At 40.5% G+C, this 21,515-nt stretch overlaps 1 protein-coding gene across 2 annotated transcripts in view; it reads right to left on the reverse strand.

Annotated features, from left to right (window-relative positions):
• Positions 1-21,515, reverse strand: part of GBE1 (1,4-alpha-glucan branching enzyme 1) — a 160,463-nt gene that overhangs the window by 94,013 nt on the left and 44,935 nt on the right. For both annotated transcript variants that reach the window (XM_035114821.2, XM_035114820.2), the window contains exon 3: positions 18,624-18,739. In XM_035114821.2, the coding sequence (XP_034970712.2) occupies positions 18,624-18,739 (116 nt within the window). The remainder of the gene's footprint in view (positions 1-18,623; positions 18,740-21,515) is intronic.

The following is a 21,515-nucleotide window of genomic DNA, read 5'->3' on the forward strand; positions in this document are numbered from 1 at the left end:
ATGCTTTTTGCCCCTGGGTCCCTTCGCGCTCTTTTCTGGTGCTGAATCAAGGCGGCGACCCCCCCCTTCCCTTTCTTTCTTCCTCTCTCTCGTTCTTATTCTTTCTTTCCCTCTCCTTCCTTCCTTCTTTATCACTGTCTTCTCTCCCTCTTTCTTTTTCTTTCCTTCTTTATTCCTTCTTTCCTACTCTTCTTTCTCTCACCTCTTTCCTTCCTCTCTCCCTCCTGCTCCCTCTTTTCTTTCTTTCTTTCTTTCTTTCTTTCTTTCTTTCTTTCTTTCTTTCTTTCTTTCTTTCTTCCTTCCTTCCTTCCTTCCTTCCTTCCTTCCTTACTTCCTTCCTTTCTTCCTTCCGTCCTTCCCATCTTTCTTCCTCTCCCTCATTCTTATTCTTTCTTTCCCTCTACTTCCTTCTTTCTCCCTTTCCGTCTTCTCTCCCTCTTTCTTTTTCTTTCCTTCTTTATTCCCTTCCTTATTTCCCACTCTTCTTTCTCTCCCCTCTTTCCTTCCTTCCTCTCTCCCTCCCACTCCCTCTTTTCTTCCTTCCTCCCTCCCTCCCTCCCCTCCCTCTCCCTCTCCTCAGAAACATAGGATGCTGCTTTATACTTCTGGCCCTTAAACCCTGGAACCAGGAGAGCAGCTCCAGTGAGTCAACCTCAGCCAGTCCCTTTGGTGAAGGGTGGTGGCTCACTGGCAGAACATCTGTCCTGCATGCAGAAGGACCCCAGCATCTCCAGGTACCAGTAGCTCTGCAAAGCTCCTGCATGGTGTTTCCTGCTTGGCAGGGGGTTGGACTGGATGGCCCTTGTGGTCTCTTCCAACTCTGATTCTATGATTCTATGAAACCCTAGCGAGCCTCCACCACCCAGTGCAGTTACCAAAAATCATTTTTCAATAAATTGTACAATAATTGTACATTTGAATATCTACTTGCCATTATTCTGACTATGTTTCTGCTTTCAGAGCTAGTTATTACTTACATTATTACATAAAACAGTAATAATTGAATGCAGTGACAATAATTTATGAGAATAAAGAGTGGACACATAGTCCTACAGATACAACCGGCCCTTTGAGGGTGAACAAACTGCTGGTGCGGCCCCCGATGAATTTGAGTTTGACACCCCTGATCTATTTGATCAACACAGAGCATTTGTTTTAAGTTCAAATGTCTGAAATGAATTTAAAAAAGTAGTTGAGGTAAATAAAAGAAGAGTTAATTATAAATGAGGTAATAAGAATAAGGTTGCTTTTATAAGTGTTAATTAGCTAAATCATTTTGTTCAAACAGAGGCTTCGCTGAACAAAACAAAACAAATAAAAAATTAGGGTCCCCATATTAAAGAGTGGCTGCCCTGAGAAAAGAGCTCGTTGGATAGATAGACTCAGTTCTGGAATCTATGAAAGCTAAGAACAAACAGGAAGACAAGTTCAAATATATTCTACATCTATCTGCTATTTCATTCCCTCATCACCACCTTTCCGAACCGGCCATCTAATCAGCAGTAGAAATACCACAATGCAAGAACCTCTAGCTCCTAACTCAGAAGGATGCCATGGGCAATAGTATCAAAATCTGCCAAGAAAATCATCAACAGAGTGACACTTCCACTTGAACTGGACATCCCACAGAAAGCCATTTCTGCTCCAAGACAAGGTAATCTGAGAGAACATGCAGCTAGAGAGCAAGCAATCATCGACTCAAACACTGCACAGGAACTGGCGTATACGGTAGATTCTAACCATAGCCCCACTCCCTCTTGCAGATAAACTCCTAACCTCCAAGCACACTGGCATCTTAGATTTGTATGATGGCATTATATTTGCAGTTTTGTTTTCAAGTGCTTTCCTAATGACACCAAGCATAGAATTCACTTTTTCCAATCCCCTCATTTTTGGAACTGTTCTTCTTTTGAAGTCAAATGCTACAAAGTTGGATTTTCTTGGCAATAAGAGGAGGAGGAGGAGATTTGACTATTTCCAATTGGTTCAACAACACTTACATCTCGTACCAGGTCATTGCCACTATTTAAGATTAAGCCCAGGGTCACTGCCCCCCTGGCGAGTTCTATGACCAACTAATCTAGGACACATTGGTAGCTTGCCAGCTCATTACGGTTAAGCACAGAGGTGCCCCACCTTAAAGTGGATCCATGGCTGGTTGGGGCAAGAGATAGAGCCTTTTTAGTGGAGATGCCAATATTATAATAACACCTTGCCCCAAGGTGGCCCCCTTTGATTAGTGAATGGGTTTCTTTGTCTGTTTTTAACCTTCCAGGTAGAAAATGTTTCATCTAAGGATTGTGTTATCTGCTGAGCCTGTCTTTGCTGTGTTTTGTTTGTGATCATGCTGTTTTACCATGATGCTGTGATTTTAACCACTGTAAGCCACATGTGTCGGCAGAGGAAGGGCCTCTACTACTCTGGATTAATCGATGTGGTTCACAAGTTGGTGCATATTCACTACAGACAGTATTTTGTTGTTGACTGGGGGCCATTGTTCCCAAACTGAAAAAAAGATGCCAATACAAAGCAAAAAGGGAGAGAGTGGAAGAATTGTTAATACAGTCAACTTCTAGCTTGCAAGAAGCTATTTACGCACCATTTGAATACTACAGAATTCTCAGTCCTACAAAGAGGCTTGCATCAATGTGTACCTGGAGTCTATATACCGGTACATAAATCTCACCTGACCACTGCATTCAGACAGTGATAAAGAGACAGAATTGATCAAAGGAACTGCTAGAAGGCTGCTGCCAGATTACTGCATAGAAAATCCCTCGCAATACAAGCTGATAGATAGTTGTAAGGTGTAGCGAGCAAAACTCTGGAAACTCTGGAAAGCCTCTGGTTTTTGAACTTCAATAAATGAAAATTCGGGGGCTTATATTTACAAGTTCCATCCAGATTCCTGTAAAGGAAATGCGAAACATGACAATGCAACACTAAATCTCCATTCAACCTTATTACAGATGTTATGATACAGATACTACTGTATCTACCCTCTTAAGCATGTGCTGTCACAATACCCCAGACAATTGAGGCAAGTCACCAACCAAGCACTTTGTGTTCTTCTAACCAGTGAAGCGTGTACCATTCTGTTCTGTTGTGTCAGTCAGGGAACTAATGATATATGGACTATTTTCCTAGCTATTCTTTGAAATTCTTAAGACATCGTTGCTTCATACAGAATCAAGTTCCGAGATGTGTTAAGCCAAAAACCTTTTTTTCTTTTTCTTCCTTTTCAAAATATCTACTTAAGAATTTTTGCCACAAGAGCAGTTGTGTAGAATATACTTTCTAATATTCTAATATTAATAAGGAGGGAGAAGTCTGTAAAACTTTATGAAATAATTTTGCTGTGAAGCAATGGACACACCTCTAATGCAGGGGTAGCTAATGTGGCACCCTCCAGTTGTTGTTGTTGTGACTCTAACACTCATCAACCCAGGTTGGCATGACCAAGGGTTAACAATGATAGGAGGAGGGGTCCGATAACAGTGTACCCCATTGGCTACCCCTGTATTAATCAAGACCATGTGTTTTCACATGGGAATGTATGTGTGTCTTCATTGGTAATACTATATATATTCAAAAGAACCTAGAGAGACTGGGTTTCAAGTAGCTCTGCAGTGCTTTTCAGGTGTTATTTGGGCCTGTACAGCTTGGTTTAGCCAGAGAGCTCTGGAAGGTATTTTCCTATGTGCTTTGGGTCACTTTCTACAGGCTTGGTGTCTGCGCCTGACATTATGAGGCAAATGACAGGGCCCACAAAGGTTGATACCAACCTCCTTTTAAAATAATAAATTAAAGACCTGGGACTGTAAAGAGAAGTGGGACAGGTGGTTGAAGCTGCCACTGCCTTCCTTATCATCAGTGCCTCTGTGTATATCAGCATGGGCAATAAGCAAGAAAATGTGCTTGCCTAGCACTTCCTTTTTCAGCACTAGCTTGAGAGAGCACTGTGCAGCTGGACTGGTACTGCTTTCACTGACACCATTGTTGCCCTCCACTACTGCAAGCTGTCCCCCTTTGGGGGTGGGGGTCAAACAAAATTGCACTTTCTTCCTCAGGCCTGACACTAGCCCCAAGTTTCTAGTGCTTATAAGAATTTTTTTGAAAAATCTTGTGACATGTTTGTCTATTAAAAAAATACATCTGCAGAAAATCCAGCATTCCTTTCATAGCAATATATCATATAATGCCAGTTAAGCTTCACAATCATTATCCCTTAGGAATGGAGTGTCTTTCATTCAGAAGAAACTTGGGAGCTAGCAATCTCTTGCAAGGCAAGTGAGCCTGAGGAATAGCCGCATGGTCCAAGGCAGCCCAGGAAGATTTATGGCTTGTTGAGGATTTGAATCTGGGTTTCTCACATCCAAAACCAGTATGTAGCACTATTGTATACTTGAAATAAAGCAAGTGAGCTGAACTTATAAATCAAGAAGGTATGCCCCAGCTGAAACAACTTATGGTGCAAGACATACAAAGTAAGTATGCAAATAAATAAAGCTTCTGTCACTTTGGCAAGCAGACCAAACTCCAGCTGCTGTTCTGCTAGTTTTGACAACACACCATAATATAATCATGGAGTAGAGATGGGATCACTTGCTATTGTCTAAAGCCTACTTCAGATTACACACACACACACACCTGCTACCCTACAAACCACTTTTTAAACCACCTTGGCATGCAGTCACTTGAAAATAGCTGTTGGCAAATGTGACTTTTGAGCAAGTGACTAAAATACAACCGGACATCAGAGACTATCATCATGCTAAATACTGTTTGAGTGGAACAGCTTTAATATAAATATGCAAATGTCAGAGAGACTGGTTATTTACAAGGACAGTATATAAGAAGCTATTATCTCTATCCTCTGCAATTTATAGCATTCCATTAGCCTGACATTTGTGCGAGACACAAGATTTGATGAATACACAATGCAGAGAAACTGAGCTGAGCATTCAGGGAGCACACACCATATTTGAAATGAGATAATGAAGATAAAATCCTAGGCTGTGGCCTGAAGATTTCTCACCAGTTCCAGAGGTTTGGTCCGCTTAGTCCGCTTGGCAACCATATTTCCTGTCTTTCAATCTCTGTACAATGAGGAACCTAACTGCAGAATGAGGCTGCTAATGAGGCTGCTATCAGCAGAATCACACACAAGCTCTTTTTACCAGTTGGAACTCCTCTTCATGTGCACATCTGTTGATTTTTTCCCCCAGAAACTGCTTTGAGCACAAAACATAAATAAAATGACCTAGCAACATACAACAGCAAGAGGCTAGCAAGCCGAAGCATAACTGCAATGAAAAAGGTAACTCACTTCCAAATGTAATTTGAAAGGTGCTGTCTCCCCTTTGCTGGAAGCAAGAATCAGTCACCAGAGGCTAAGGCCTTAGTTCTCTGGACTACGCACATTAAAACCTGGGTCAACCTTTATCGGGACACAAACACCTCTATAACAGAAATGATGGTGATTGAAAACTGGCACACAGTCCCCTTTGGTGCAGCCTATGACCAAGATTCTCAGATGCAAGTGGTTAAGCCTGGGAGTGAATGAGTGGTGCCTGGCATATCAGCGGATGGTTCCTGGTCGTTCAGAAGGCAAAGCCTAGCTGTGCCTAATGGAGGTTCAGGGGTGCAGCCTGCCAGACAGGAGAGGTGGAGTTAGCAGTGAAAGTTACCAAGCTGAAAAGAAAGCATCATGTCCAGATAACAGATCATTGCAGGCTCCAAGTGTTCCTGATCTCAAGATACAGATGGACACTTCAGTGTGCAGACAGAAATGACAGAACCTGTCACTGTCAACATGTTCACTGTACAAGCAGAAATAATGAGAAAAGGGGGCTACAGTCTGCTTCTAAATCTGTAGGTCTGCCCTGCCTACACTGCTGCCCAGGCTGCTACTGCCTACCTCCTGAGCTTCAATACTATTACCGGTATTATAAAACCCTGAACTGAGGCTATTTGGGAGGTGACACTGGTTTTGGAATCCCAGTGGGTTGCCATGTCCCTCACGTCTGGCAAGGACAAGGGCATGGACAAAACTGTATTTGTCTGTTAAGACCCACAGAGTTATTCTTATTATTTTTTAGTGCTATTTGTCTGTTAAGACCCACAGAGTTATTCTTATTATTTTTTAGTGCTGCTGACATTTTTATACTTGACTGATGCTGCTTGATTACTTTTGATTGTGGTTTTAATGTTGTTGAGTCCTATAAGTCATCCTTTTATATCTACTCTATCTATAAAAGGGAGGGTAATAACTGAGTAAATGAATACTAAGGATCAATAAAATAAAAATAAAAAACCTAAACAAAATACCAAAGCAGCAGAGTGAAAAATTGTTAACATTAATATCTAGGTGTTGCAGCAATACCCTATGTAAAACAAGCTGCCTGAGGCTGCAGAGCATTCTATGGTCCTCTGGCCATCAGGATGAGATGCACAGGATGTGTGGCAGCCAGTTCCTTCCCATACCACATCCCAACACCAAAGTGGTGCTTTGGGTATTGCTCTTCCACCATATTGAGTCTTCTCCCACCAGCACAAAGAGTAGGAGCAATGTTGATTTGATGCAAGATACAACTCTCTGTGGCAGAGATGGGGATAGTGTGGTGAATCTAGCAGTAAGTTATGTTCCCATAAGTTCCCACTTATTAAGCAATTAATGAATAAAGCTAATCATATTAGCAAGCTTTATAATTATTTATTTCTTTAGTAATTATTCTTTAGTAATAATTTCTTTAGTAATTCTTTAGTAATAATTTCTTTAGTAATTATTCATGTTTTTTTTTCAAAAAAGGAAACATAGAGGGGGTGTAGAAGGAAGTTTCAAGAACAAATTTAAGCTGTGGTGGGAAAGACACACAGAACAGCCGATGGAACAGTGACTTTCTATTTAAAAAGAAGCCTGCGACTACATTTCCATATGGAAATTCCAATGATCCAGATGCTGCTAACACAGTCCCCTGATATTTTAGGGTTAGCTACCTATTTGCATTTGGACCTGTATTAAATATTTAATATAAATGTCAATGGATGGAAAACAAATTAGTCATCCCCCCCCTGCCGTCAAGCAAGTTTATCTGCCTACTTGTACTGTATAAAGAAAATGAAAAAGAGTTTAAATCAAGGAAGCTAAGTCTTATCTCTAAAACAGGTCATGCCTTGATTTTCCAAAAGAGGGAGATATAACTCCATTCGTAGAAAGACAAAGTCTTTCCATTTCAATAAAGCACCTAAAACACATTCCAGTGAATTATTAAAAACCAGTAACTTCTCTCATTTTACTTTTGTATTAAATGTCACCTTATGTGTCATTACTGCTCTATTCATTAAAAACATGAATCCAGCTCTATATTCGCATCTGGCCTGTGTTAAATGAAATGTCTGATCATGATTGCAGAAAGCAAAACATATATAAATACAAATGGACTAAAGTAACAGAGCTCTATCAATAATTGTGGGCAATAATTATCAGCTGTGCTAGTAATCCTACACCTGTTAGTGAAGAGGGTGAGCACGTCAGGCAATCCTCCCCAACCATGGCTTGCTTCATTATTCTTCTCAAGCTCACAGAAAACTCTCAAGAGACACTTTGTTAGCCTCCCCCCCCCCAAAAAAAAATGAAAGAGTTTGTTTCTTCCATCTTTCCTATCACTTTCCCCAAATCAATATATTAGACTGGGAGGAAAAAGAATTTGCAAAATCTCACACACCTAAACAGGAAATAGTTCCCCTCAGCATGTGTTTTAATATGATTTTAGCTTAGCGTGTGATTATTAGCATTAGAGCTACCGGTAGTCATAAACATAATGAAATCATAAATATAATCAATTCCAAAATTAAACATTTAAAACTAAATATAGATATCCAGCCTCATATAACCAACATTTGTTGTTGTTGTTTAGTCGTTTAGTCGTGTCCGACTCTTTGTGACCCCATGGACCATAGCACGCCAGGCACTCCTGTCTTGCACTGCTTCCCGCAGTTTGGTCAAACTCATGTTCATAGCTTCGAGAACACTGTCCAACCATCTTGTCCTCTGTCGTCCCCTTCTCCTACTGCCCTCAATCTTTCCCAACATCAGGGTCTTTTCCAAGGATTCTTCTCTTCTCATGAGGTGGCCAAAGTATTGGAGCCTCAGCTTCACGATCTGTCCTTCCAGTGAGCACTCAGGGCTGATTTCCTTAAGAATGGATAGGTTTGATCTTCTTGCAGTCCATGGGACTCTCAAGAGTCTCCTCCAGCACCATAATTCAAAAGCATCAATTCTTCGGCGATCAGCCCTCTTGATGGTCCAGCTCTCACTTCCATACATCACTACTGGGAAAACCATAGCTTTAACCAACATGCTTAAGTCTAATTAATGCATGAAAGGGTTAAAACCATAGAGTAAGCTGTGCTACCGGGCTTCTTCTTGTTGTTTAGTTGTTTAGTCATGTCCGACTCTTTGTGACCCAATGGACCAGAGCACCCCAGGCACTCCTGTCTTCCACTGCCTCCCGCTGTTTGGTCAAACTCATGTTGGTAGCTTCAAGGACACTGTCCAACCATCTCGTCCTCTGTCGTCCCCTTCTCCTTGTGCCCTCCATCTTTCCCAACATCAGGGTCTTTTCCAGGGAGTCTTCTCTTCTCATGAGGTGGCCAAAGTAGGAGCCTAAGCTTCAGGATCTGTTCTTCCAGTGAGCATTCAGGGCTTATTTCCTTCAGAATGGATAGGATTGAACTTCTTGCAGTCCGTGGGACTCTCAAGAGTCTCCAGCACCATAATTCAAAATTCTTCGGCGATCAGCCTTCTTTATGGTCCAGCTCTCACTTCCATACATCACTACTGGGAAAACCATAGCTTTAACTATACGGACCTTTGTCGGCTTAGCTATGTCCATTTCCCCTCACCTTTAGGGAAAATCTTTGTTCTCCAGTCTACCTGTGAAGCTCAATGTGTGAAGAGGTTTGAACTGGTTGTTCCAACTCATCCACATGCTCTCATATGATATTCCTGAGTTCCTATACTAATAATTTAGGAAAGTTCACCACTAAGCTTTACAGCCTATGCAACTGTTCTGAAGTACATGAACCTGACCTTTGGAAAGTTTGTAAGTAAACCATTTGTTAACTTACCAAACATGGTCTTTTCCTGTGCTGGAGGAAGAGGGAAAGAAACCTTTTAAAGGGACATTTTGGGATTCACTTTAAAAGGCGTATTTTAAAGGTCTAACAGCCTATATTTCCATGCTTTACTTTTCTGCATAAATTCTGACTTTAAATCTCTGCTGGGGTTGTCTAACCAAAGAGTACTTCCCCAGACTTGGATCATGGCATTCAAGAATTATCCTCTCTATAACTAGTTTTTTAAAAAATTCATTTTTGTGCAAACAGAAACACAGAGTCATGGAACTATGGAGTTGGAAGGAACATTGAGGGTCACCAGTCCAACCCCCTGCAATGCAGGAGTCCAGAACCATCCCTATTTGAGCTTGAACCACCAACCTTCCAGTTAACAGCTGCACTACCGTAATATTTAGCAACAAGCGGTGGAATCTCACTGACCTTTCAAACCTATGGATGAACAAAACTGTCTTAGAAAACTTTGTGGACACTTTTAATTGGGCCCCATAGAGCACAGGAAGACGGTTCAAGGTTTCAGAGACACATGGTCCTCTCACTAGCTCTCTTTCACATGCTGCTGGCCATATTTTGCACCAACTGCAGATTACTGACCATTTTCAAGGGAGGCCTTGCATACAGCACATTATATTAGTCCGGAAGGTCCCTAAAGTGTGGGTTATTGAGGTAAGGATATTCAGGAATGGCCATAGCAAGTGAACCAGCCAAAGCTAAGCACAGACACTCCTTGCCACTGACACCTGGGCCACAAATGACATATTTGAATCAAGCAGTACCACTATGCTATTTACCTGTTGCTTGGGGGGGGAGTGCAACCCCAATCAGAACAGACCAGCTCCCTAATTCCCAAGCTCAGGAAAGCCACCCACAGCACCTTTGTCTTATCAGTATTCAGTCTCATGTTGTTGACTCTCATCAGGCCTATCCTTTCCTCTGCACACTGGTCTAGCACCTGTGAATATCAATCCACTGTACAGGTCATTTATTTCCAACATACAAATCCTTGACAATTTGTGCTACAGGATCCTGCTTTAATATTATATTCAATGCTGTCTTAGATTATATACATCCCTATGATTATAAAGGAACAATATTAATGACTGAGGGTCAAAGTCAAAGTCTCCTTGGGTTTACTTGAGGGATATTGGGTACATCTGGAAAAGGAGTTGGGTAGATTAGCATAAAATTCACTGGAGATCCACTTTAAAAAATATTGTGGCCTTACTTACTCAAACCTTTATCTCCCTCGCCTTTATTTCTGGGTCTAGGGGCAAACACAAGATACCCACACACTCTACACAAGAAGAATAGCAGCACATTGCTAAATAAATACAATATAATCCAGCAATAAGATTTTATAACTATCAACAGTTCTTTTGTTTCAAAAATCCTCAAGATTATAATCCAAATTTTATTCTAAGAAACTGCACATATAATGTTGACATCCAATCACTTTATGAATACACCACCTCGGTAGCACAACCCGCAACCTAATTAGATTTGCTACCACTTAAATCCACTTACTTCAACTGGGACTAAATTGGCTGAACTCCAAGTACCTTGGCTTAACTGAGCTGCAAGTCAGGCTGTCAATGTGAAAAGAGTGTTCCAATTCTGTACCATTCATTTTCATAACAACCCCCAAAAGAGGTCGGACATTATTATCATCCTCACAATAAATACCCTTGATACTGTTCTTGTGATAGCTGTCCAAGCAAATAAAAGGCATTATCTGGATCCATTTAGTAAATTACGCCACTGTTTCCCCAATGAGGACAATGAACTAGTGACAGACTTCCTTTCTGGAACTTTTGGCTGAAGTTCCACCTGTTGCCCAAATGTAGAACTGAAACTGCTGAAAGATATAAAGCAAGCAAGATTCTGCAAAGTTAAGGTGAGATGGCAAATTATTTATATAAATTTCAAAATTCAACATTTATTATTATTTGCTGCAGCTTCCTGTTGAAGTAAGCATTTTCACTACAAATGAACACTTTTACAGTATAGCACAAAACATAATATATACCCCTTAGTAACACTCTATTAGTGGTACTACTTGTAGTGAAAGATTAAATCTGATTTCAGCTAGAGTTACTATATTCGAAATAAAAGTTCTAAACAGGAAGTATTTCTTTGATGGAGGAATAATAGCCTAACTAAAAAGAATAATAGACATGTAGAGCTGGAAGGAAGAGGGGCATCTAGTCCAACACAGGAATGCAGGAATCTGTTGCCCAAGGTTGGGCCACGACCCTGAGATTAAGAAGCTCCATGCTCTACCAACTGAGGCATCTGGCACCTATTGTATTACTTCTTATTAGGTAACGGTGATGTTTATCAGAAGTGCAGTATGCAGGGGAGGTTTGAGCTCCCACCCATCATAGCAATAAAGATCCCCACACACCTTGGTGAGAAAAACACCCAGTGGAACCAGTGAGACCCCTTTTCTTAAGCCAAATTGCAGCACATGAATGGCTGGGGTCATTGTGGTCGTACCAAGTGTTAAATCTCCTTCCTCACATTCTCAATGAATATCATCCCTGTGTCTATAACTAACTGGGGGGGGGGGACATGGTGTGCTGACAACTGATGCAATTAGGGCCATGTGTAGTTAGACCCTGCAAAAGACATTTTTAAAAAAATGTTGTTAGGTATAGGTATAGCCTACATGAGGAACAAATACAGTAGTCTATACTTTATAACAGTGTGCTTCTTAAAACAAGAAAGTCTTAAGCTGTGACTAGTGTAAGCCAGACAAACTGTTTCTTTTGCATGGCCTATCTTGTTTTCAGTTTAGGAATAATGAAGCCAGAGTGAAATTCAAATATTAGAAAACCTGGCAATTAAAAACGGCTTTCAATCAAGTGTATGTGATTACGATATTGTTAGCTTAACAGCACTGGAATGCCTTAGGAGAGACCAAAACGTTTAGTTGATCACTAACTTGGACAAACCAGGTTGGTGCTTTATTTTCAGGCAAACCAATTTAGGTTCATGCTGGATTGAGAGAGAGGAGAAGAAAGTGATGTAGAGGGTAGCTCATACATTTTCTCACAACTATTCACACCTCCCAAATCATACTCATGCTCTATGTTCATAGAGTCATACTGTAGAATCATAGAACTGTTGCTTTGTTTAAAGTGTTTTATAGATTTTTATTGTTCTAGTGAAGATTTGTAATGGTTTTACTGATGAGTTGTTAATCATTCTATGACTTAAGTTGTATTTGAGGTGTTCTATTATGTTCTAGTATTTTATTGTTCTTATTTATTGTTTGTAAGCCGCTTTGCAATTTGTTTGAATGAAAAGTGGCACATAAATGCAATCAATCAAACTATGAACCACTGCCCTAGAAAAAGCTTTAGACTGCCCTGCTACATGGCATTTTACAGTATTTATCTATTTAATATTAATAAGTTACCTATTTTATTTCAAAAGCAAAATTCTTCTCAAGTTGATTTACAGCATATATCTCAAAATACAAAAAGGTACTAAGTTCAGTAATATGTGGTACAATTTGGATTTTTAAACATTTATTCGGAATATTCCAAAACCACAACTGTGCAGCAATTGAGGTAACTGCAATTCATATTTAGGAAAAGAATACAAAGGGGAAAGGAACAATTTTTAAATTGAGTTGTACGTTTAGACCTCTGGGGACGCTTTGAAACAATGTCAAAGATCTAAAATTGGTTCAGTGAAAACTAAAATTGTCATAATAAACCCACTGAACAAATAAACTTCACTGAGCTGTTGCACTGCTCAGTTAGCTACCCAAATCTCATGGAAACCACTGGGATTTAAGCAGCCCATGTGTAGGACTTCAGCCTGGCCTGTTAAGTATGACAGGGGAGAGGGAAGCAGCATTTCCCCATTTGCCTCAACATTTCCCCCAATGCATCAGTGTCCTCAGAGAGTTGTTGCAATCATAAGATGGCAATGACAACAATTCACTTACAAGGAAGGGAGGAAATGCATGTATCCCAGAATATAATTGGAGGTGCTCAATATGGTCCATTCCCCTCATAATACCAGATTTTTGGGTCTTCAATCTTTGCCTCCTAGAGCTCAATGGAAAACAAAAAGACCCTATCTGAGTAAATCAGCCCTTGTGGCTTGTTTCCCTGACCATGTCGGAGTGTGATAGAACATTGGTAACTGACATTTTAATGGATAACTACTTCAAACATTAGCAAAATGTCCATTGTTAGCTTAGTGTGTGTCTGAAGAGAGACCTTACATGTTTTAAGCTTCAGCGTAATGGGTGCCAGTTCCAAATACATGGATGAAATACAAGTGGTCCATTCATCACCGTTAGGTTGTGGGCTGTCCTGTTTCCTATTCTTGAAGATCACTAGTGAACTTAGTTATTGAGAGTCAAGCCGATTCCTATCTCCATAGCACCACGATTCTCTTTAAATCCACCCTAGTAGCATTGGTAACTAGAATACCAAAGGAGAAGATGGTACCAAAAAAAGAGAAGAGTTAAGCACAGGTATTTTTGAAGGTGACTACAGCAGAGAAATGTGTGTTATTTGTTCCCTCAGATATATGATTAGGTACACACACACACCCCATTATAGAAAGACAAATTAGAACCACTTCTGCAGTACATTTTAAACAAACACAAAATTAATGAAAGAGCCAACTTCTCTTTTTGTTTGATTTTCATCAGAACTCAATTATAAAACCAGCTATCAAAAGAAAATTCCCCATTAGGAGCTTATCCATGACACCTTCAGAAGACAATTCTGAATCCATGCTTGATATTTAACTGGTAACCTCAGTCATTTAACTATATGAATTCAACAAAGCACTAATCATTTAACATATGTATAAAAACAAACAAGATCTCTGTTTAAAAACCTCCAGTGAAGGAGAATTCACCACCTTTTGAGAGAATCCATTCTACTGTCAAACAGCTCTCACCAGAACTATTTTTCTAAGGGGGAAAACTCACTATTAATGCCTCCCTTTTATCTTATAATGCCAATGACGCTCACCTGAGAGGTGCTGGAACTGAGTCCCGGCAAGTTCTAGCTGAAAAAAGGCCCTAGGTCTTACCATCAGAAAATCCCCTTCTCTATGAGTATTTCTGACCATGGGATCTCACCCAGTAGTTCCTTAAGCTTTTTGAAATCTGCCCTTTTAAAGTCCAGAGTGCATACCTGACTACACTGAGATTTCCTTTGCCTTCTGTATCAGGAAACCCAAGACAGGATGTCCACTTGCTCCCAAAGTTCCCTGTACATCCACTACATTGATCAGTTCCTTTGATCAGAAGCTCAATTGATCAGAAGCCAAGTGACAGGGAGCCAGGCAGAGGGCATTTTCGGTAGTGGCACCCGCCCTGTGGAACGCCCTCCCATCAGATGTCAAAGAGAAAAACATCTACCAGACTTTTGGAAGACATCTGAAGGCAGCCCTGTTTAGGGAAGCTTTTAATGTTTAACAGACCATTGTATTTTAATATTTTGTTGGAAGCCGCTCAGAGTGGCTGGGGAAACCCAGCCAGATGGGCGGGGTATAAATAATAATAATATATTATTATTATTATTATTATTATTATTATTATTATTCCCTGTTGGTGAAGACCAGGTCCAAGGTAGATAGTCCCCTTGTTGCTTCTTCCACCTTCTGGGAAATGAAATTACCAGCAAGGCAATGCAGAAATTTGTTGGACCTTGTGTGACATCAACTACCACTCATTATTTCATTTTACAATTCTATATGTGTGTGCGTGCACACATGTACAGGCATGTACACACATCATGATCAACACATTAGGTCTTTTGCATGCCTAGTCCATTTTTACTGGAATCTCCAGAAGACCAAATAGCTACTGTGCATTTCACACGTAAAGCAGCTTTCAGAAGCATAAATATCCACACCCTTATCTCAAGCAAGTTCTTTATATTAAACCACACCATTATGGCCATCTGTTCCAATCTTCATAAATACTGATATAACCACACAGTCATATAATTTGAAGGTAAAATAAAATCATAACATATGTATTAATCAGAATAAATTAATAGCGCAAAGCTTCAAAGCCCCACAGAGTTCAATTGCTTTCACTTAGGTAATTGAGTATAGGATTGCACCATAAATGGGAGAAAATTGCAATTGAGAAGTTGTTAAAAGGCTAAAAGAGTTTTATTTCTAAAGATGTAACTTTAGTAACCCTAATTCTTCTTAAACTAGATGTTCATACAATTAATTTGGTACTAACCAAGAGAAATCTTTTGAACCATCCCGTACTTAAATTGAAAGAGGAACACAATCCACACCTCATTTACCCAAAATAAGGGAAGCACTATATCAGTGGAGCACTAATGGAAACATATTGGTCATTAACATGTTGAATCTGGAAACAAAGTCTCCCTAGGATAGCCAACGTAACAAATAATCTCAGACTAATACAGGTCTGAAATGTTTATACTGTGTGCTCTTTACTCAGATTTTTGCTCATGTTCAGAGCCCAATTAATTCTCATTTTCAAAGTGTGGAAAGAGTTGAGATTAGCTGATAGACCTCAGGAGGTTTCAGCCCCCACCCCCACCGTCACACACCACTCTCATTTTCTTCTAGCATATGTCTTGGTTTCCTTAAACCATATGGATCCCTTTCCTCTATAGGCAGCTTTCAAAATACTCCTCCAACTCCTCCAAGATAAACATAGCGGAAGCATATGGACTTCAGTCACAATAACTGGAACAGCAACAAAAAGTTGTTGAGTGGTGTGTTTCTGTTGAGGATCGCAGCCAAGCTAGCCTGCACACCCTTTTCCAGGAGATTCAATTCTATGTCCCCTGTCCCCTCTAGTTTCCATAACCCCACTCCCCCCGCAAACATCAACATTTGATGCCCACTGAGAGCATGTTCAGTCATCACTGAGTGTCTTCTGAAGTCTTTCCCAAGTCTGCTGGTATCTCCTCCCTAGTGTGTTGATGGTGGTGCCATTTCTGCTACATAATGATTGGCACTTGAATAACTGAACTTGTTGTATACAAATGTGTGTGTATAAACACACACACACACACACACACATTAAGGTAAGCTTTTGTTTGAACCCAAGTGAGAGCTGTTTTATTCACTCATGCAGATACACATCTTGTGACAGAAACTTGTCACCTTCAGTAGCTGATAAACCTATTCTAAAGGCTAACAATTTAAAGGGAATAAACCTCAGCTGGTTTATAAAGGTTAATACGATTGGACAAAAATAACAAATTCATCTTAAACAAGGGTTTTAACAGCATATTTGGTCTAGCCCTTAAGCGAGAAAATGGGAAGTCTGTATGGAGAATTTAAAATAGGCAGAGGCACGACTTTTGATAAACCAACTTTGTTTATGACCTCTGCTCCTCATTTATTTTCATATGGAAAATGCACAGTGCCCTATTCTAAATTAAAGGTCCCCAGTACTACTCTTGCACAGGCTGCTCAATTTTTTTTAGTTCTTGAGCAGAAAGTGACTTATTTCAAATATTACTAAATCAATGTTTGGTAATGCACTATATGATAATTGACCCAATGATTCAATGCATCTTAAATTATTAAATATTTCTGCACAGTTTGAAAGATAGTAAAAGTTTACAGCTCATTTAAGATTTCTTGCATTTTTTCCAGCTCAATGTAAATTAAAAGTAAACCAGAACATTCCTATCATTTACCCACAAGTCTATAATAAAATCTATAAATTAGCTGGGCTATCATTATGATATCTGACTGCAACCATCATCAATATTCTGAAAATAGTTAATGTTAATATTGAATACATCCAAGCATTAAGAACATATTGCCCTTATTTGCCTTTTTCTTTTCAAGTGACCCACTAATGTTGTTTTGCTATTTTAAATAATTTGATATTATATAGTATGTTGTTATTTTCACTGGTTGTGTTGTAAGCCACCTTCTGCAGGTAGAGACCCTGAAAGGTGGGGTAAAACTCTATTTAATAAAATAATACCAGCATTTTCTGAATTACCCTTTTCCACTTTTTTCTTTTAGAGCCATCATGGCATGTGCCAGAGTGGTGAAGTTTCAAAAGATTAATTTGCATTTGTGGAAAACTTTATCCTTATTTTTTTATATATAAAAATATGGCTTGGATCCCATCATCTTCTTGTATGAAATTGTGTGTGTGTTTGTGTTGTTCTGAAGTGTCCCTCATCTTATAGCTGCAAACTTTCAAGTAAGACACAGCACATGGAACTAATATTAGCATCATCCAAGCCTGCATAGTAAAATATATGAAAGACATTCTAGTTCTTTAGGGCTTGCCGATCGGAAGGTCGGCGGTTCGAATCCCTACGATGGGGTGAGCTCCCATTTCTCGGTCCCAGCTCCTGCCCACCTAGCAGTTTGAAAACATGTCAAGTGCAAGTAGATAAATAGGTGCCACTCTGGCAGGAAGGTAAACGTGCGCTGCTCTGGTTCACCAGAAGCGGCTTAGTCATGCTGGCCACATGACCCGGAAGCTGTCTGCGGACAAACGCCGGCTCCCTCAGCCTATAAAGCGAGATGGGCGCCGCAACCCCAGAGTTGTCAGCGACTGGACCTAATGGTCGGGGTTACCTTTACCTTTACCTTTACCCCCTAGCTGTACCTGGGGTTTGATGAAGTAGTCCTTAAGTGTTGGATGGATCAGAGTATTAGATATACATATTAAACAAAACACAGCACCAGTTCTTTATCACTGCCTGATGTCTTTCCTGGGATGTGGGAGAACCTTCTACAGTACATCCCAGTACCTTTGAGCTACAGTCATTTCTATGGTATTTCCAAAACTATTCCACTTAGACATAATTTTTAAAAAGCTAAAACATGTCAATTGCTCTAGATAGAATATGTTGTTACAACAGTATGTAAACTCTAAGCTCTTTCACAAGCAGTTGCATGGAGCCTTTAGCTGGCAGTTAATCTGGTTCCAGTCATGGCTCCTTCGATTCAATTCTTCATCCAATTTTGGCCAATGCCTTTTCCCCCCAGCAGTCCCCCACACTCAGTCTCCAGAGTGGCTTTTCAGAGGGAAGCGGAAGAAGGTCGAGACAAAGATGTGCCCTTCTGTGAACATCCTGCATTCACATTTCCCAGGATGCAAGTCAAAGCTTATTCATTTATCATTGAATTTGCACGTTTCCTTCAGGTGGGGACGTAACTTGGAAAAACAAACGAACTTGTAAGCCTCTGCCTGGGTTTCTCTCAACATTTATTAAAGCCTTAACTATATTCAGCTATTTTAGGTTTGCAGTAAAGTCACCTTCCTTATTCACCATAAACCCTTTTGTTCACTGCAGTGTCGTGATACCTTTATTTTATATTATTTTGACAGGAAGCCAAGTAGGTGAAGAGAAGAATCTGCAAGTCTCCTTTGAACTTTAAAATATAAATTGGCACATCAGAGAGACAGCAGGAAAAACTTCACTATCAGGAACTGAGAATGACTGGATAGAGCAAAAGTACAATTTTGAAACGAGCACCTTTAGTTTTGATCCATGTGGCACAGGATGAGATCCATCTGGTCCAGGTGGGATGAACAACTCCCATTTCCCAAAATCCATTTTCTTATATGGGTGAGAAAATGGATCCCAGTTATCTGCAATAAAAGAAAAGTATTAAAATATTGAACATGTATTAAAATGCATCATTAGTATGTAAAATGAGAAAGTGGGCACAGGTGAACACCGAGTGTCTTTCTGTGCAATAACTCTTACTACTTTAAGTTTTTTTTTTAGGCATAAAACTCTTTTCTTCATCCTCCTTTCACATGTTTCACCTCTACCTCCTTAGGCTTTTTCCTGAATACTTCCCTGATAATACCTGTCACAGTGCTTACTGATCCTCTTCTTCATGTTTCTTTTGAACTCCATCTTTCTTCACCGTTTTCTTCTAATGAAACCAGTTGTGCTGGCTGGAGCTAATAGGAGCTATGCTCCAAAACATCTCAAGGCACCAGGCTGGCAAAAGCTGCAGTAAATAGGTCCTCTGTTTCAATCTACTTATCAGACCATTATTTTCAACAAAGAATAAGCATTAACATCCACTTTTCTACAAAATGTACTGAGGGTGGTAGGCAGCAGAACCAAAAAAAAACCCCAGCTCCCTTCTTGCTCTGCTATCTGTTGTCTCCCCCGCCCATTCCACCGATTCATGTATTAGTTCACTCTTGCAGTTTTCTTCTGGCATTTTCATAAATTGGCTTGTGGTTTTGCTCTTGTGCCTTCCATCCTCAAACTTTCTTGATCCCTTGTGACTGAATAGCACTCATTACCCTGTTCCACTTCCCTTCCTGTCCATCCCTAGAATGTGTCACATTCTCTCAGTGTTTCAACTTCCGGCTTGTCAATTCCCTACTTGATTCCTTTCAGTCTAGATTTTGCCCAGATTATTGCACTAGAAAGTGTCTTCGTGCATATCTGTGACAACACATTCTACTGATGGCACTTTTTCTTTGTATTTCACTTAGAGGTTTCTGCCATCACTGATACAGCTGATCTTACTATTCTTTCTTCCTTGCGTCCTCTGTTCCCGAGACTCTGTCCTTGCCAAATGCAATCTTCTCTCTCTGATCTTTCTTAACATTTCTTGAAGTAGTTCCTTTTCTTCTTTTCCTTTATCTGTGAACATGTTAGGATTCTCCCCATACACGTCCACTATCAGTTCATTTGAACCCAACTGCCATGACTATACAGACAGCTGCAAAAAGCTTTCTTTTTCCGTTCCTAACCTCTCTCTCATTATGACATGGGACGAAGGTTTCCCCCTCATTTTTCTGGATGAAATGCATTTTCATCAACAGAACATGTATTTGGGACTAGGTATATTAGGTTTTGCAGCACTAAAATGCAATAGAATTAGTACAATTACAAAATAATTCAACTGTAACCCTATGCAGGTCTTCCATGTGTGTGGGGGACGGGGGACGGGACATGTTAGTCCAACCCATCTAACCAACTGACATTTCAATGGCCTTCCAACTCATGCCTGGTTCATTTTGCTTGACTGAGATCTGGCAATGTATTTTAAAGCACCTTTATTAAAGGCAGGTTTTCAGTCACATTGGAAGTTTGTATCTACATACTGTAAATATAGTCAGCAACTCGTGTGTGTGTGTGTGTGTGTGTGTGCTTAAGAGTACCTACATTTTTCATTTCACAAACACACAGACAATAGGTTTTTTGCAGGCAAGAAGCAAGGCTGGAGATATATAAATCAATAAGGAACATCTCCACCCCCATCGTTCAGCCGGGACACTAAGGTCCAGCTCCAAGGGCCTTCTGGCAGTTCCCCCACTGTGAGAAATGAGGTTACAGGGAACCAGGAAGAGAGCCTTCTCAGTAGTGGCGCCCACCCTGTGTAACATCCTCCCATCAGATGTCAAGGAAATAAACACCTGACTCTTAGAGGACATCTGAAAGCAACCCTGTTTGGGAAGTTTTTAATGTTTGATGTTTTAGTGTGTTTTTAATATTCTGTTGGGAGCCACCCAGAGTGGCTGGGGAAACCCAGCCAGATGATGATGATGATGATGATGATTATGATGATTATGGTATAGAGGAAGTGATATATTTCAGGGGGGGGGGCTCACAAGCAGCTGTTTGAAATGTAGAGGAGATCCAGCAAGTTATAGAGAGGACAACTGGAGTCTGCTGGGTAGACTAAGGTGGGCACGTCCAGTTACCAAGAGACTCACTATAATAAGACTGGCAGATATACCCATTGTCATTGCCAGGAGTGGTTGAGCTTTATTTAGGGGGGGGGAGTGGCCAGAGTTGCTGAGCTTTTTGGGGGGATCGGTCAGGATTAATCCCGTGATCTACCTGTAACGCCACCGTGATCGACCGTAAGGTCATGATCTACCTGTTGGACATACCTGATCTAAGGCAAGCAGAATCTGTCTCCAAGATGCAGCTTCTGCTTGGCTGGGAGAACTATTACCTCTCTCCTCTGCCCAGCTATCCTGATAGGAAAGGAAATGGGCGCTGACCCTTATTCCTCAGCGCCATCTGAAAACTTCAATTTCTCACAAGCTCAACAACCCAGCCCAGTAATCATATTTCAAACTGACTATATTAAGCAAAATCTGCATGCCAAAGCTGCATTTAGTTAGTAGCTGTGTATGCACCCAGTGCTCCACCGCAGCTCATGTGTGCAATGTCTGCTCATTCCTCTCTGCTCCTGCAGCACAGCTGCAAGCAGGTTTGCATGGTTTGAAGTGGGCTTGTTTCAACAAAGCATAGTTAAGTTTGTACAAGTTGGAGATATCACAGCAAGCTGCAGAAGCTTCCAAACTGCCGCTGAAGAAAGAGAGGTATGGGGGCAAGTGTGTGAGGCTGTGGCTCATCCCCATGATGCTAAAGTCATGGGGCCAG

The sequence above is a fragment of the Zootoca vivipara genome, chromosome 4 (genome assembly GCF_963506605.1).
Source record: "Zootoca vivipara chromosome 4, rZooViv1.1, whole genome shotgun sequence".
Taxonomy (NCBI): Eukaryota; Metazoa; Chordata; class Lepidosauria; order Squamata; family Lacertidae; genus Zootoca; species Zootoca vivipara.